This window comes from Caretta caretta, chromosome 7 (assembly GCF_965140235.1).
Source record: "Caretta caretta isolate rCarCar2 chromosome 7, rCarCar1.hap1, whole genome shotgun sequence".
NCBI lineage: Eukaryota > Metazoa > Chordata > Testudines > Cheloniidae > Caretta > Caretta caretta.
This window is the reverse complement of record NC_134212.1, coordinates 38,004,003-38,022,505: the sequence shown is the minus strand read 5'-3', so window position 1 is coordinate 38,022,505 and position 18,503 is coordinate 38,004,003. Positions and strand designations below refer to the sequence as shown.

The window sequence follows — 18,503 nt, the reverse complement described above, 5'->3', positions numbered from 1 at the left end:
TGTTGTTACCAAAATGTGCAGCAATTTACTGCAGGAAAAATGCATTGTGAGGTTGTGGTGACAGATCCTTTGTTTAAGGAGTTTAATTCTCCTGGATTATAATTTCACCAGAACTCCTTACTTAAATTAATTGTGTCTTTATGTAAACTTGTGATTTATAGGGACCCTTTTAAAGGTTTAAAAGGACCCTATTTGAAAGGTCCATTGTGTTAATATTTACCAATCCATGCTGCATCCACAAATTTAGAAGAAAAAAAGCAAAAAGCAATTATTGTTAGGCTAACAACAAAAGACATTCACAACAGCGAGGTTCCTTCCATCTCCCCAAAAATAAGATAGTTTGGTTTTTCCACTTTTTTTTTTTTTTACTAACAAACAAAAACAACTTTATCCAAAGCTAACTTTTTATACCCTGACAAGAGGGAAGAGGGGAGACTCCATGAAGACCATTATGGACTTCACTATTGCTAATCTATAGCAGTTTTACATGGAAGGCACTCAAGTACTGTGGTGATGAGCAGCTATATAAGTCCCAAAGATAGATAGAGCACAGAAAACCATAAGTGCCAGCTTGTGCTCACAGTGAAGTCAATAAGAGTTTAGCCATTGACTCCAGTGAAACAGGCTTGGGTCCTAACTGGTACATACAAATTCTGATAGTAGCAGGAATACTCTTTATACTCTCGTTTGTTGAACCAATGTGTATGTGGTCTGATAGGCACTAACCCTTATGCAATGGATTGTTGAACTGGTGGTGGGCATTCAGGCCAATAGGAGATAGCTCCTGCCCACTGTCTTGATTAACTGGTTAGCTGATACATGCTCTGATAGGAGAATAGGAGAAGATAGTCCTGGTTTGTTTAATGTTAGCCTAACAACACTATATGTTAGGAGTTGGCTTTGTTGTTTGTTGTATTTAATTGAATTATGAATGCAGCATGCATGAGTTTGAGGAAAAAAAGTGAACAGTGATATTCCCATCAAAAGTCTGACTGACAAGATTCTGTATGTTAATTTTGTTTCAAAGTAACAAAGCCTAGCCTACCCAAGCCTTTTAGTGAATTATCACTTGTTGGATAATTCTATCGTATGTCCAGCTATACTATTTCTGTTTTCATTTAGAAAATAGGAATTACAATTAATCGTATCTTTAAAAAAAGACATTTAATATTTGCAGTCAAGCTGACAATACGAAACCTGAGTCTTTTCTACTTCAAAATATTCTTTGAAAATAAATATCAAATTATATACCGCTTCCCTCATGTGTCATTTGATATGTATTTCCCCTATACCACTGGAATTTAACTCTAAATTAAATTATACATAAATACATTCACATTCATAAAATCACAGGCACACTGAAAAACGGCCTTCAACCTTATTGATCAGCAGAGACACAGAGTCTCCCTTATGGTACTTTTTCTTGTGATTTTTATGCAAACAGCCTTTATAAAACTTTGATAAAGCACTTCTCCTTGACCAGTTCACAACCAATCAAGCTCACCCAAAATTTCCAATTTATGAAAAAAGAAAAAAGTGACCATTTCTGATGCAACTTCATTTTCCACAAGGCTTTTTGACATCTCTTTGTAAATTATACATTTTTGAAAGAAGCAGAAACCAAACACATTAAATTTGGAAGTTGCAAAGAAAAAAATATTTTAAATATAAATAGCAATTTAAATACTAAAAATAATACTAAAAATACATACTAAAAATAATATTTTCAAATTAAAAATTGTGTCATACTGGTTTGTATTAATGTTCTTGAACCAATGAGCATTAACCAATTCACCAGTATTGGAATTTCTAGCAAGGTCCTTATTCCAGTCTGGTTTCTTTTTTAGTCTTAAAATAGTATTATTTTTAGTCTTAAAATAGTATTATTAGTCTTAACAATAGTATTATTTGTACAGCTTAATAGCAATTATCCTCTCATGGAAAATCAGTCTCCATTTTGAAATGATCCTAATATTTCAATTAAGTTTTTGTTTGCTTGTTAGTTTGTTTTTTTTGTTTAAAGAACTATATTAATTTCTTCCTAGCATACTCGTAAACTGACTATAGCTCTGAGACACTGCTCAGTCAATTTGGATGTAGAGCATGAGAGAGTTTTACTTGTATAAAATAAAAAAAACATGTCCTTAGGAACTAGAATTTATGTTGTCTTTTAATCTCAAAATATATGTACACATCCTTAAGTGAGCTACAAACAAAGGCCTATCTAAGTACAACAGAGCGCAAATTTTAGACACTATAAAGGGACCAACAACCAAAGTATAAGCAGGGTAAATATTGCTTGATCTTATCAAAATACCTGTGTTAAGCAACTCTACTTTAATAAAGTAGCTTTCCCTAGTCTGGATAGACCCTAAAATGTAAGATCAATTAAGTGACTTTCAGTTGAGATTTGGTGTAAAAACTTTGACACTGAGGGATTATCTAGTATAAAATAAAATTAAATCCTGTTGTTTAAAATCTTGGAGAAGGGTATGAAAATTTTAGAGCTAAGTGAATATTTAATTCACCAAGGGGAAGTATTATAGTGTCCATTTTTCTTCTCCCTTTGTATAAAAATAGTCTGTATAAAAGGACAACTTTTGTTAGTGAGATTTCAAAATCATGAGTGTGATCCTGCAATCCCTGACTCCTGAGAATAGTCTCATTGAAACCAGTGAGACTACTTGTGTAAGTGAGGAATGGGGCCTCAATATTTGTATCCAGTAGAGCTATATTTCTTAGCCACGCTTTATTGCCATTATTTTTTCGAGGCAATAGCATGCTTCAGGAAGTGAGTTCATAGCATTTATATCTGATATTCTCAGATTGTTAAAGATATCATGTGCCTTGTTATGAATGTATTGTGTACATATATAGCAATATAGTTTAGGAACAAAGGAAGTACCATAACAGGACAGTTTGTCCATCTACTCTGGTATTCTGTTTTCAGTGGTGATCAGCACCTACCCTGGATAGGAAGGTGAAATACCCTCTAAGGTCCTGTTCTTGTGAGTTGCTGAGTATCTCCTGTGAAGATACACCCTCTGAATTCCACTTCTATTCGTGTCTCAAGTCCCCACTTTTCAGAATTGGACTCTAAGTACATCCAGCCAGTGGCACCACATGCACTCAGTTACTACAGTGGTGAACACATTATCAATATCCATACTGAAGCATGAGTTTCTAACAGTAGATATTTTGTATATGTGATTAATGCTACAGCTATTACACATACCACTACTGATCTAAACAAATGTATTATTATGATTTCCCTTTGCATCCAAGATCCTTAATTTTAACACCAATATTGCCTCTTTTTTGGCTTTTGGGAGTTAGAAAATGTCCTTTAGTAACCTGCCAGACCTCATTTAAGCTGTATCATCAATTTATAAATCCTTCTTTAAAAGAGAGGTGAGGGGCAGGGAAAGTCGATCTCGTTGGCAAAAGCCCTAAAAAGGCACCAGAGCATTGCAAGACTCTTCTCTGACATGGTGAGGTTCTTGCAAAATGAACAAATATGTTTAAAAAGTGGACAAATTAATCATAAAACATAATCCTACAAATTGTCAGAGCTCTGACATTATTTAAAGCCTGTAACCTGGTTTATTAGAGGACAAGGAGACTTTAATGAAAATGTGAATTTCACAGCACTAAGCACTCTGGTTCCCTGTTCAAAATGTACAGTAGAACCTCAGAGTTACGAACACAAGTGTTACGAACTGATTGGTCAGTCACACACCTCATTTGGAACCAGAAGTGTGCAATCAAGCAGCAGCAGAGCCAAAAAAAAAAAAGCAAATACAGTACAGTACTGTGTTACATGTAAACTACTAAAAAGATAAAGGAAAAGTTTAAAAACAGATTTGACAAGATAAAGAAACTGTTTCCATGTTCATTTCATTTAAGATGGTTAAAAGCAGCATTTTTCTTCTGCTTAGTTAAGTTTCAAAGTGCTATGAAGTCAACGTTCAGTTGTAAACTTTTGAAAGAACAACCATAACATTTTGTTCAGTGATACGAACAGCCTCCATTCCCACAGTGTTCATAACTCTGAGGTTCTACTGTATTTTATTCACTTTTCATAAGCCTTTCCTGCCCCTAGCAAGAGTCTTAAATGTCATGTTGGATTTGGTTTTCCCTATGACAATTTTTATGAAGTCATATGGTATAATGTACCTTGTGTATAAAGGCTATCTGTATTATGTACACAGTATTACACTTTACCTGTAATATAATTATACTAATTTGACCCTTTTTATTAAATGCGGCCTTGATTACTCAATACTGCAACACATTTGCACAAGTGAGACCTAAAGCATTATATAACAATCTAATATGAGGTCTCGTTGTATAAATACTGTATTAAATGTATTGACATCTTTGTTATATATATATAAACAAATCATTAGTACTGGTCAGTGATTAACAGTAAAGCTGTCCTTAAATAGCCAGAAAAACAACATTTCTTATAAAACCTCAGATCATAGAACCTCAACATGTCAAGTCTTGACTGTGTTACAAAGCTCAAAAATGAGGAGTACAAGGAAAATCATAGTGTGGGAAACTTTAAGTGATTCAGGATAAACTACGCTAGCATATTGTCCGAAACCTCAGTTTTATGATTCCTGATATAAATAACTTATAATAACAAATAAGAGTTTCAAGATTTCTTGATACACAGATAGTATCAGCAGTATCTAGTTCAAATATAAAACCAAAGTCCCTGCTTTTAATTAAAAGTATTTATTTAAGCACTTTGAACTGAATTCGTCTCTGGTATTGTCTCCATTGATTTCAATATTTCAGTAACTTTAGTGGATTTTCACTAGGTATGAATCTAAATTCTTTTGTTAGTTTGATGAGTAATTTTTTTCAATCACTTGCCTTTACTGTCCATCCACAATTCTAGTCTCTTCCAATGAAATTCACTTGTCAGTAGAAGGCCCATGCAAACCCCTCCTGCTATAGAGGCCTGACTTTTCCCCTTCTCATGTGAGTATGGGATGGAACAGTAACACAGAAGGGGCTCTGATCTTCCTAGGCCTGATCCAAAGCCCACGGAAGTCAACAGACTCCCATTGACTTCAATGGCCCTTGAATCAAGCCCTCTGCATTGGGAAGATGGGCTATAGGCCAACTCTCAATGTGCTAACAAACAAGATGTCTGTTTGGGGCCAGGTGAGGCAAGAAGGCATTGGATACATTCTTATTCAGTTTATAGTATCTGGTAGGTGCTGATCAGGGATGTAGCGGGGGCAGCACCCCAAAGACTACAATAAAGTCTGTCCCTAGGTTGATAAAAGATAGATTTTGTTCTCACAACCATTACACAGGATACCAACCCCAAACCTGAGTACACATTCTTTTATGCAGGATTTGGGCATTTCACCCTGACAGAACTGTGTTAATCTCTTTGAGCCATCATTTCCGCTGTAGTCATTCAGATTCATGTATAGTACTTTTTTTTCTTTAAATCTTTTAAAATCTGGGATTTTGGAGAAAGCTTTTCCTAAACTATAAGAAATCAAGAGGATTGGCAATGAAGTGTCACTGGAAACTGTTGCTAGTAGCTGACTAAGTCCATTTACTATCCCTGTGGGGGGAAAAAAGACGGTAACGTGGACTCCAGTCCAAAACAAATATACATTGGCAATTATTCAGATGTTTCCATATGAAGAAATTGTAGGCAGGGGACATATTCAGGAAAAAGTCTAAATATAGAATGTGTTAAGTGGTCCCTAATGACCTGCTAGGTTCCCTTCCATTCTGATTTTATTCTGAAATGTGAACTCAGGGGACACCCGCAGAGATATGAGATATGCAGCATGTTTCTCTTGGTGATAGAGTTTACTGCAAGGGAACTGTGATGGAAATGTGAGAGCAAACAAGCCACCTCTAGCAGTCATGAAGTGAGAGTCAGTCAGTGATACAGGTGCTAAATGGCTTTGTATGCTTTTGTGTCATCAAAGATTATTTTGAGTTTTATGAAAGTGCTATTTCTGGCCCAACAACACCAGTGTAAAAAGGAGTATTCCATGTTTTCTCATAACAGGAAAGAGGCATGCATAATCCAAAGGAAGTGTCCCCAGTTTAGCCATTTGGAAGTACTAAGCTAACAATGTTTTTACCTTTAAAGGGAGAAGACATTGACAATTGGAAAATCTTTTTTTATAGGTTTTTTTTTTTTTACCTGTTCCTAAACCAACACCACAAACTTTTTTCCTTGGATTTTTTTTTATTTTTTGTCTTTTTCACCTTGATGCTCTTTCTATCTTATTTTCTTAAGGGTCATATAGATTTAATTCCATTTACTGAAATCTATATATTGTAAAAAAATAGTCTGTTAGGAAACATATCTTATTGGCTTATTTGAAAGATTTTTCAGAATCATTGCTCATGTGTGTAAACAGTCCTTTGGATGGTACACACTTATAAATTGTAAAGATGTGTGCCTTGTATCCTGCCTTACATTTGAGTTGGGTAGTTGTGAGGTATTGTGAGAAGGCGAGTCCTTCGCCACTCTGTCAACCCAGCACACCTACAGACAGAGTTAGCATTCAAATCTCACCCCTCCGCGGGTTTTCTTTATTATTAACTTAAGGGCAACTAGCAACCTTCTGTCAAGCTGCCTTCTAAAATTGCTGTTTCTAGGGATTTCATCTGAAAGACCTCCTGTTTGACCCCTTAATTGCTCTCAGAATAACATTTTATTGTACTTTATATATTAATCACTATATAGATATTAACTAATTGATTCTCACAACACTTCTGTGAAGTAGGTAAGCATTCCCTTTTTGCCTAAAATCATACAATGAGGAATCAGGATTAAAACTCAGGACTTCCTGACTTTTAATCCTGCACTTGGTCCAACAGACAACATTGTCTTTACTTACTCTCCATTTTTTATCCTCATGAGTTGGGATTAATCAGACTCACCTGATCTGACTGACAGATGAGTCAGAAGAATAGCTCTGGATTTCCATGCAGGCTCCTAGAACTTGACACCTTTTCACAAGGGCATCCTAGCTGACTGTATGGTATCCAGATTGTTTCCTCCTTTAGTTTTGTTCTTATGACAATTCTCTGAACCCTTTCAACTGCTTGTCTACTCTATTGGGTGAAGTCATTTTCCTGCCACTTGTCTAAGCACTCTGAATGAAAATTAAACTCTGGAATGCTCATTATGAAAGGTGACAGAAAATATTATTTTAAAAATATATTTGTGTTCAGGTGCAGCTGTGACTAATGTAACAATTTGTCTTCTTCAGCTATCAGGTTTGGGCGAATGCCACAAGCTGAGAAGGAGAAGCTCTTGGCAGAGATTTCCAGCGACATCGACCAGTTAAACCCAGAGTCGGCTGATCTTCGAGCCCTTGCCAAGAACTTGTATGACTCATACATAAAGTCCTTCCCTCTGACCAAAGCCAAGGCGAGGGCGATCTTGACAGGAAAAACGACAGACAAATCAGTTAGTTTTCTCTGTTTTTTTTTTTTAAGTAAATGATTTACCACATTGACAACACACTAAAAAAACCCAACCCTTTGCTGTTGGCAGTTACATATTTCAAGCTGTGTCTGAAACACAGGAAATGTTTTTAGATAGGATAAGTAAATATAATTTGAAAAATCTCCAAGTTCACCTAGTAAAATACTTGAAATCAGTACAAGAATTTGAAGGTCATCTTAACCTTTTTGTACTCCTCGATCCATTCTTCCTATTTCCCCTGTCCTCCACCATAATTTATCTTACACATTATCTCTGTAATAGGTCTATCTGTTAGAGGATAGGCTGCAGTACTATTACAAGCATCCATAGAGTAGTTATTACCAGTACCAGCTGTGAACCCAAGATATGTTCTAAACCCATGTAGTTAAATGATAATAGTCATACCCTCCTTGGTTTCCTGCTTCGTAAGTGTTGAATGATTCACAGAACCAGCACTGTCACCCACTCCCCACAAATATACTGCTTGTTCCTAAGATATAATGATGTGTTCCTGAATTTAAGTTAGTTATCTTGGTTAGTTCAGTATCCTGTGGTGCTAGAACTTAAATTTTAAGGAAACACATTATAGGAATATATGTGTAAGTTAGTAATAAATGTATATGTATTTGTGGGTTCCCTTGAAAAATGCAACATGTAAAGATCTTTTTTTATTATACAGCAATATCTCTGTAAATCAGTATAAAAGTATGCATCTATGACATCCTATTAAACACAGTGGAATTTTGTTTTATCATCATTCAACTACATGGGATAAAAACTTTTCCAGAAATAACAGCTATTGGTGTTGATGTGTTTCTTTAGGCTGAGTATCAGGGAGTTTGTGAGTTAGGACCACACTAAGGCCAGTTGATTTGATTTTCTTTGATATTTTCTAAGGCAGGAAAGAATTTCACACTTTTTGATTGCTACTAAAGGCTTGTCTTCACTGCAAAGTTAACTCGAGTTATAACTCAAGTGGTGCCTCAAACTCAGGTACCATCCACACACAAAAATCCTTCACTCAAGTGTGGCAGTGTTTTAACTCCATTTGGCTGGCCCCTCAAGAGGTATAGGCTAAAGCATAATTTGTCACTTGCTAACATGACTGTTCTGTAGTGTGGACTCAGACTAGCTCCACTGTAATGCCGCTAGTCCTCCAACATCTTCCTGCATATGCCCAGGATAGACAACTTTTCACACAGTTCACTGGGAAAGAATTGATAGAGCAGTTCAGCTTCCTGCAAAGCAAAGAACCATGGTATATGTCCCTAAGAATTTTTAATGCCACATATGAATAAGTATAACACCAGTCAGACATAGCAGCCCAAGTGTTATTTTGCAATATGCCCACTCTCTCTCAAGCTAATCTAACTCAAAAGCAGTAACTTGAGTGTAGATAACTTAACTCTGCAGTTAAGACATACCCTAAACTTGCAAAAGAGCCAGTGAGAACAGTTATAATCTGACCTGGCTTGGTATTATTATGCTTAGTAGAAATTTTGCTTCTATGCATGTATCTGATTTGGGAAGTGAACTGTTTTATGGATCTGTATTTAGGCTTTGGATCAAACCCATAAAAACCAGTCAGGTATAGAATAATCATCAAAATGGGCATTGCCAAGTTGCTCCTTACACTTTAAGAAGCTTTGCATGCATATTTTATGAATAATTATAAGGAACAGAGGTTTGTGAATCATTGACAACAAAATTAAGAGTCTCAAAGTTTGCCAAGTTTTTGCACTGTAATGTGAATAAAAAATTCTCCTATTTTCACAAAATTAGTGCACTAAAGTGGGCCTATCATGAAACCAAAATCTTTTCATTAAGAAAACACATGAAATAGTCAGTTCATGTAGGTTTGCATCAAAACTTTAACAGCAGCCACTGATCTGTGCCGTGTGACATGGGTATTACTTTTTCTCTCCCTGACCTACGTCACACGACTAAGATCAGAAAAAAAAGAGAGATAAGTCTTTTACCAAGACATTTGTGTGTCTCACCTTTCTTGCACAGATTACAGCATGTACAAGGACAGGTTTCAGAGTAGCAGCCGTGTTAGTCTGTATCTGCAAAAAGAAAAGGAGGACTTGTGGCACCTTAGAGACTAACAAATTTATTTGAGCATAAGCTTTCGTGAGCTACAGCTCACTTCATCGGATGCATTCGTACAAACTATCAGGTGCATATGACTAAGTGAAATGATGTTAGCAAGAATTTCACTAACAATATTTTGCAGTTTTTTACAGCCCTAATAATATCACATTCCATTTACTGTATTTGCTTGCCTTTGAGGTCTAATTAGCCAGCTGCAGTGCCTCTAGAAGATAGGCTTACACATTGGAATATGGTAGAAAAGAGGGAGATGCGCAGAATGTGTGTAGAGCTGGCCTTTCCAACAGATCATCAGCATCTGGCAAGAAGAAAACTGTTGCTATGCTAGGCATATTCTGGTTCTGAATGGGGTACCATATGTACAGTGATTATCCCAGGCAGGGGTTGGAGGGGAGAATAGAAGTTGTGCATATGATACTTTTCTCCATGTGTATATGTGGTATTTAATTCCTTTCATCCTAGAGAATTCCAGCCCTGCTGCTTCACTCTGCAGCTGCTCTTGCTGCCTCTCTTTCAGCTCCCTCTTAAGCTTCTCACTGTTCTGCAGTGAGCAGGAAAGCAGTTGGCAGAAGGAGCAGTGAGAAACGGAGGGAAAAGACACCAGCAGTTCTAGAATGCTGCTCTTCAGGCATGAGAGTAGCCCACATAGGTAAAGGACAATGCTGAAAGGAAAGTAGTTTTTCCCCCAACCTCTCCGTATCCTGAACAGAGTGCAGAAAAGCACAGTGGTAGTTTCTTTGTGTCTCATGTCCCATGCTTTGGGCATGGTGGGAGAATTCAACTAGAGGGCAGGGCAGCCAGTTTCTCTTTCATGGAGAGAAAGTTCTGATCTGAGACACTGCACCACTTGTAGCAGTGCCATTTTTTTTAAATTAGGAAGTTGAGCAGCTTTCCTGATTGCATTTTCTCTCATCCTATGTATGCCACTGTATTCATCAACAATGGATAAGGATGTTGTCCAGATCTTTCTGCTAAAATAACCAGTAGTGAAACATTTAACAGTATCAGCATTTAAATTGTTAGGTTTTTCAGAATCAATACCTCATTGAGAAAAAGGGGAAATTCAGACCTTTCTTAAAGCCTGATTCTTATCTCTGTTTTAAACTCAGTGCAGTTACTCTTAATTCACACACCAGTGTATCTGAGATCAGAAATAAGTTCTTGGGGCTATTATTTATGTCTCTCTGCAGACTGTCAAAGACTACTGATCCTCAACAGGCTTATCAAGCCTCCAGGATTGTCCTGGAGTCTCCAGGAATTAAAGATTAATCTTGAATTAAAGATTATGTCATATGATGAAACCTCCAGGGATACATCCAACCAAAATTGGCAACCCTTGTCCACAACTAGAAGGTTTTCTTCCTGAACAGTAGGGCTAGGAACTATTTTTCATGGACTGCTTAAATCCTACATAATTGAAGAGTGTAAAATTTTGGGGACCAAAGGTCCCTTCCCAGTTGCAAATTAGAATTGTCCCTATTTCTAAAGGATGTTGAGAGCCTTATTTGATAGATAATTGGTTGTTAGTTTATTATGAGTAAGAAAGAGAGATGATTGTTTTGTATAAGAGTTCAGATCTCACTGCTCATATGTTTGTGGTAGAATTAATTAGCTGACTCAAGGGCAAGAGAGGTCTGCCACGTTATAGTAGCTAACATCTAAGCCCTCAGAGCAGGATCAAACTTAATTATATTGTTTTTGTCTTTTTTTAATGTATACTGCTGATTTTCCAATTTCTTGCCTTATAAAAGGAATCTTTATACATTTTTTTTCAAAAACTGGTCTCATTCTTCCATGTTAAACTCTGTAAACCAGATTCTGACCTTAGTTACACTATTGTATGTAACAGAGTTTATGACTCTAAATTGTGTGAGTTTATGTACTAAGAATCCCACCAGCTGTTCTCACATACTTAAACTGATGCAATTAGAGTCAATATTAAACTAAGCAACTGTCTGCTTTATCTAATGTGTTCATGCTGATTGGACATCTAAACAGCACTGACTGAGCCTCTGATCCTGCTAACACTTATGCACACAAATAATTTTATGTATATGAGTAGTCACACTCAGGTCAATAGTAATAGTCACTGGTGTAAAGTTATTCACATAAAACTGTTGGCAGGATTGATACCTAAACACCCAGCATCCCCTGGGCCCAGTATGAAGTTTGGGTAGGAGTTTTTAGGGGTGAACGCTTCTTCATTTGTTCCAAATTTGTGGTACGACAGCACATTCACAATTTCCATTCTGAGAAATACTCCAGAGCTGTGTGAGATCTGAATGAACTGTACTGCTATGCTTTGTTGGCTGGTTAATTAATAACTGTCTGGACTTTGGAAGTGACTTGGTAATGCCTGGATATTATGCTGATGCAATGCTCATGCAATGTATATAGTGTACCATCACATGATGTTCTACTTAAACCAATCACCAGGCTAGAGTTTGCCATAAAACAATACATAAATAGACAAACCCCTATATAATTGCTACCACTTTTCAAGACATGTTTACATACCACTGGAAGAGTGGATGCACTCAGTCAGTAAATAATGATTAAAACTTTTATATTATTTGTACTGTAATGGACTTTGTGCTCTAGAACATCAAACTGTTTACTATGGGCACAGTTTAAATTTATACCTTTTTTAATTGCAGTAGCATCTGCGTCACCTGAAAATGATTGGATATGCTAAGGTAGTGTGTGGAATCTAAAATTACTAAGTAACAAGTCCTCTTCTGGAATGTACAGTGCTCACCAGCCATGGCAAAATAAGCTTCAGGTTACAGAGTTCATTTGAGCCTTTAAATTGCATATTTTCTTGGCTATTGTCAACTCTTTGTTTTTCATTCTGTAATATGAGTGGGCTGAACCCCATTGAAGTACTGTTATCAGCATAGCAGAACAGTAATCTGGGAACAGATGTTATCCATGATGCTTTTCTCGAGTTTGGTGCTGGAGGAGCAACTAGGAATCTCTAGAAGGAATGAAAGAGAGTGACCCTGCAGTAATGAAAGTAGATGTTTAGTAGGCTACACTCATGGAGTCATTATTCCATCCAGTTATTTATATGAAAAATATTCCTCTGTTGCCAGGACTGGAAGAACATGTTCAATAAGTCTTGAGACATATCTATCCTTTTCCTACCATGTGCTGTCACACATCTTGAAATTAAAATGATTGTCATAGAACTGTAGGCAAACAATTAGTGATGTATCTTACACTGTCTTGTATTTTGACTGAAACGAATGACCTGTTGCTAGGTTTGCTAGCTGGTCACTTTCATAATGGCACAGCCAGTTTTGTTTTAGGCCTTTTCTACATAAGAAAATTATGCTAATTTAACTAAATTGGTTTAGATACTGATTTAATTAAATTGGTGTAACTCTCTTATGTGGATACTTTTGTTTCAGTTTTAAGAGTGCCTCATATCAGTTTAGCTTAACTAGGCTTCTAAACTGATTTAAGTAAATTGAAACAATGTTCTTATGGAGACAAACCCTTACTGGGGGATTGTATGAGCAGGGACCCCATCTACTACTAATAGCTTTGAAATTGCTTTTAAGTCTCTGCAGCCAGATTACAAGAAGGTAAGTCTTTAAGAATTAGTGCCAAGGTAAGGCTATCAGAATCTGGCCCAGAGAAAAGAACTTGTTGCGTTTGGAAGATAAAGATATTTGTTGTAGTAGTAATGGATATAGAAATTATGTAACCAGATGGGATGCTTGGTGTCCTCATTTACATGCCAGTACCCAGAATTTTCAGGCATCTTACTTCTATTTCATAGCAGGAACCTGAGATCCAAGAACAAAGCAAATGGGTCTGATGGGCTTGTAGGTAGGTGCATTGAGTCCTTTGTCAAGAGCAATGTAAATTATTTTGCAGGAGTGACATTGCAAAGAGGTTAAAATTTTTATTTTTGGAAGCATTGTCAAAGAATAGCAGGATTTTTTTGTGCTGACTTTAAATATCAAAAAAGACAATAGCAAATACGTTCCACAGAGAGACTGCACAGTTCCCAAGACTGATTTCTAAAGGTCTGACTCCAAATAAAATACTTTAAAAGGTATTAAAAGTTTTTGCCACCAGACTTTTGTATTTTTTTGTATATTTTAGAGTGATCTGGATTGCTTGGTAAGCAGGGCACAACCAGACAATATGCATTTTAATATAGTTAAATGTAAATGCATACATGCAGAAATAAAGAATGTAGGCCATACTTAAAGGATGCGGGTCATAGTGAATAATCAGTTTAACATGAGCTCCCAGTGTAAAACTGTGACCAAAATGGCTAATGTAATCCTTGGATGCATAAACAGAGGAATCTCACATAGGAGTAGAGAAGTTATTTTACCTCTGTATTTGGCACTGATGCAACCCTTGCTGGAATCCTGTGTCCAGTTCTAGTGTCCTCAATTCAAGAAAGATGTTGATAAATTGGAGAGGGTTCAAAAAAGAGCCACAGGAATGATTAAAGGATTAGAAAACATGCCTTATTGTGATCAATCTGTTTAGCTTAACAAACAAAAGGTTAAGGGGTGAATTGATTACCGTCTATAAGTATCTATATGGGGAACAAATATTTTAATAATGGGCTGTTCAATCTAGCAGAGAAAAGTATAACATGATCCAATAGCTCGAAGTTGAACCTCGACAAATTCAGACTGAAAATAAGTTGTAAATTTTTAACAGTGAGGGTAATTAACCTTTGAATTCTCAATCAATGGTAATTTTCTAATCAAGATTCTATGTTTTTTCTAAAAGATATGCTCTTTTGGGGAATTATTTTGGAGAAATTCTAAGGCTTGTGTTATACAGGAGGTCAGGCTGGGTGATCACAGTTCCTTCTGGCCTTGGAATCTCTGACCTATGAATTTTGTATGACTGGTGTCAAAAGAAAAGGAGTACTTGTGGCACCTTAGAGACTAACCAATTTATTTGAGCATGAGCTTTCGTGAGCTACAGCTCACTTCATCAGATGTTATACCGTGGAAACTGCAGCAGACTTTATATACACACAGAGAATTTGCCAAAAGGCAAATCAAAGACTTAAACAGAAACTTTGGTATATGTAGAATTGAGGTAGAAAAGTAAATGCCAAATAGAAATACGTAGTACCTTGTGGTTATTTATTATTTTATTTTGCTTTAATAAGAAGTGGATCAACCATTCACAGATAAATACGTAGGTCTCAGTTTGAAGAAATATTTCTGCAGCTGCAACACAATAGAGTGGTACTAAAGATAGCTGATATCTTACAAATTGTAGCTCTCCCTTATCAACATCTCCTTCTCCCCTCTCAAATGTAACATTGTGGTTTTCCATCCAATTTCACAATTAAACAATTAAAATTGTATGTTTCTTAGGAGCAGAACATGATCCAATTGTTGGCGCATGTTTAAATTACTTTTTTGGGAGTCAGTAACATATGGCCTGATCCAGTGCTCATTGAAGTCAATGGGTTGAATACATGAAGGCTAAAAAGCATGTTAGAAATTGTTAGAAATACCTCCCTGTGTTTCTTACTTCAGTTGAGGTGAATAACAGATAATTACTTATGTGTGGGAAAATGGAAGGAAGAGAAAGTGAATTGTCAGGGGGGAAAAACAAATATTACCAAATATTTGGGAGGGTCCATGCTTTGTTTTTCACAAATAAACTAATACAATCCTGGGTAAATGATGCATGCACTATATTTAAATAATTTGGCCCCAAGGATAGTCATTCCTAAGATAAATTCGTAGTATTCACTTGTTCACTTCTTTTAACAGATCTTGTCATTGGGCCTCACATCTGTTTATTCTGAAATAGATTGTTTCCAGATCATAGAAGAAGAATTTTGCTGGTATTAGTTTTGCTAATTTGTTTTCAAATTGACTTATTCTAGTTGGGTATTTTTAACAGGCAGACTCATTGTTGTGACCTGAATTCGCTTTGTTCTAGTTTACAGCATACTATTTTTTGCATCAAGGACTTTTTTTCTCATTAACAAGTTATTTGAGTGTAAAAAACTCTGAAGTCCTTTAATATATCAGTGTAACAGAAGATGCCATTTACAAGATAGTCAAGGTAAAATAGTTGCAATTATTTGTAACACGTACTAGGACTTGTATTTAAAAATGAGCATAACAGCATATGAAGTAATGTAAATGTGAACATATTATGTCTATCTATAGAAAAAGTATTGTACCTACATAACTACAAATTAAACATTTAAGGGTAATATGTTATTGGATGTAAACTATTAAAATACACGTTAAAGAGATAATATTCTTTTATTAACTAACTTTCTGAACTTTGAATTCTTATAGTAAAACACTTGTGAAACTAAGAGAGGACAAAAACATTAATAGACGCTTTTTAGGAGTGAAAATCAGTTCTGTATTTTAAAAGAAATTGCTTTCCTTGAATTATTTAAAAAATTACCCTCTCCAAATCCCAAAACTCCAGGAAGTGGGTTCCCAGCAAGTGTAGGAAATCTGTGGGAATTACTGGCCCTTTCTGCGAACTGTTTTTAATGCTGGAAGAAAGTTTGCTTCAGTGGATTTATCTGGATTTTAACCCAAAAGCAAAACTACTAGGTATATTGATGCGTATTTACACATCCCATGCCAACTTTCATGGGTTTCTTAACAATGGTTTATGCCTTTATAGTCTTTCAGTAGGATAATGTATGTAGGAAGGATACATGAAACTCAATCCCATTTTTACTTTTATTTTTAGCCATTCGTTATTTACGACATGAACTCCTTAATGATGGGTGAAGATCAGATCAATTGCAAACATGTCACACCCCTGCAGGAGCAGAACAAAGAGGTGGCAATTCGCATCTTCCAGCGGTGTCAGTTTCGCTCAGTGGAGGCAGTGCAGGAGATCACAGAATTTGCCAAAAGCATTCCAGGTTTTGTGAACCTTGACCTGAATGATCAAGTAACTCTCCTGAAATACGGTGTCCACGAGATCATATATACGTTGCTGGCTTCACTGATGAATAAAGATGGAGTTCTCATATCCAATGGACAAGGATTCATGACGCGGGAGTTTCTGAAGAGCCTGAGAAAACCTTTTAGTGACTTTATGGAGCCCAAATTTGAGTTTGCTGTGAAGTTCAATGCACTGGAACTAGATGATAGTGACCTGGCAATATTTATAGCTGTCATTATACTCAGTGGAGGTAAGCACTGCCTTATTTAATATGCAATTTTATATAATAGGGTTGCTGCTTTTAACTCCTGTGAAAACAGACAAGGGATCACTACTAAGAGATCAAGACCAGATTGCTTAAATGTAGCCTTTGATCAGCTCTCTACTGTCTTGATATTCCTTGCTTTCCTTCAGTCTCAGTCACAAACTGCCAATGCAAATGTGCTGTTGTTACTGATTGAGCTGGACATGCCTGCTAAGTCAGCAGTATTTTTCATCTTAAAAAAATTAAATCAGAATGGTCTTACTTAAAACAGCAAGGGTGGGAATCTTACCAGCAAAACCATTTAAAAGTCACCCTACTGTAGTAAGAATTCTTTTTCACCTACAATTAGCTTGTGCAGCCTCTTAATTTTATATTAATAGCTTGGATTCAATAAGAATTTCAAATGAATAAGTACTCAGCATTTGACTCTCAGGAATGTAAGGTTATTTGAATTCAGTCAATGATATTGACCCACATAGGGTTTTGTTCACCTTAAAAAGAAAAAAAAAATTAATGAGTTACTCAAGAAAGTGAGAGCCTATTAACACTAGGAAAAAAACATGCCCTCATGGTCGGTTCAACCTTTTCTATGATGCTAGGCTAATAGCAGTGTCTATGCTTTGTGGACAGAACGGGTACAGAAGTTAAGGCATCAATGTGTATGCAATATCTTCAACTTTATGCCAAAGAGGACAGTGAATTTTCACTCTTCTTTAGAAGAAGCAATTGGTATCGCCCGCCTTTTTCTAACGCTGTCACATCTCTGGTATTCTGTGGATCAGTTTTCAGGCACCTGTCCAAAGCAGCACTCTTTCCATAGAAAACCAGATACATCAAGTCTACACTGTAGGCGAGGGTCAGCTCTTCTATGCTGGTGCCATTGACGTCAGTGTTACAACTGTAACCCAAATGAGAATTTGGCCCAGCTGGCCTGTATACTTATTCTCAGTTCTGCACCACAGATGTCATGGCAGACCTGTGCACGTTTCTGAATTCAGGTCTTCAACACAGCAAAGCAGAGTGCTTTTTTATTGAATTATCTTTAAACATAAACACCACATGCTAACATACAAAAATCAAACATTTTGTTTGGAGTGTGTTGTTATGTATGATATACCATACATCACGTTTAAATTAATGTAAAATTACTTTCTGGCATTATGTTTCATTCAGGGAAAATATCACAAAATGTTCTATTAGACTAGCTAAATCCACTTCAAACAAGTACAACTTTTCTCAGAAGACCTTTGCTTGAGCAAGACTTTCAAACAAATGGATCCCTGAGGACTTTGAATTAATTCAATAAAGCAGATATGATAGGAGTACATTTTTGGTTGGCTGGGGGGGGATGGAATTATACAATCTTAAAAAGACACTCCAGAAAGTGAGCCAATAAAGTCTGAGTTTTTTGATATTACAGAAAAGTTAACAGATGAGAAACAGGCCCTTAAAAGCTCTCCCATTTCTAAATGAAAAAAGGGAACTCATAATCTGTAGCTGCAAAACTGGGTCTGTTAAATTTCAGTGGTGTTTGTTTTGCATTAGAGGAAACAAGTATGAGGTAAGTAATCTTACATTTTGGATCCCAGGAGGATAATAACCCACTAAGAAATGTTAACTTCTGTGAACCAGATTAATCAACCAATAATAATTTTTCTTACATGAATAATCTGAAAACCGAGATTCATGAACCACTTTTTGAATTTAATTAATTAG

General features: G+C 36.2%; 1 protein-coding gene across 5 annotated transcripts in view; it reads left to right on the top strand.

Moving 5' to 3' along the window:
* The window catches only part of PPARG (peroxisome proliferator activated receptor gamma), a 103,170-nt gene that overhangs the window by 70,328 nt on the left and 14,339 nt on the right, over positions 1-18,503 (top strand). For all 5 annotated transcript variants that reach the window (XM_048858628.2, XM_075130557.1, XM_048858626.2 and 2 more), the window contains 2 exons: positions 7,269-7,468; positions 16,322-16,772. In XM_048858628.2, coding sequence (XP_048714585.1) covers positions 7,269-7,468; positions 16,322-16,772 — 651 coding nt within the window. The remainder of the gene's footprint in view (positions 1-7,268; positions 7,469-16,321; positions 16,773-18,503) is intronic.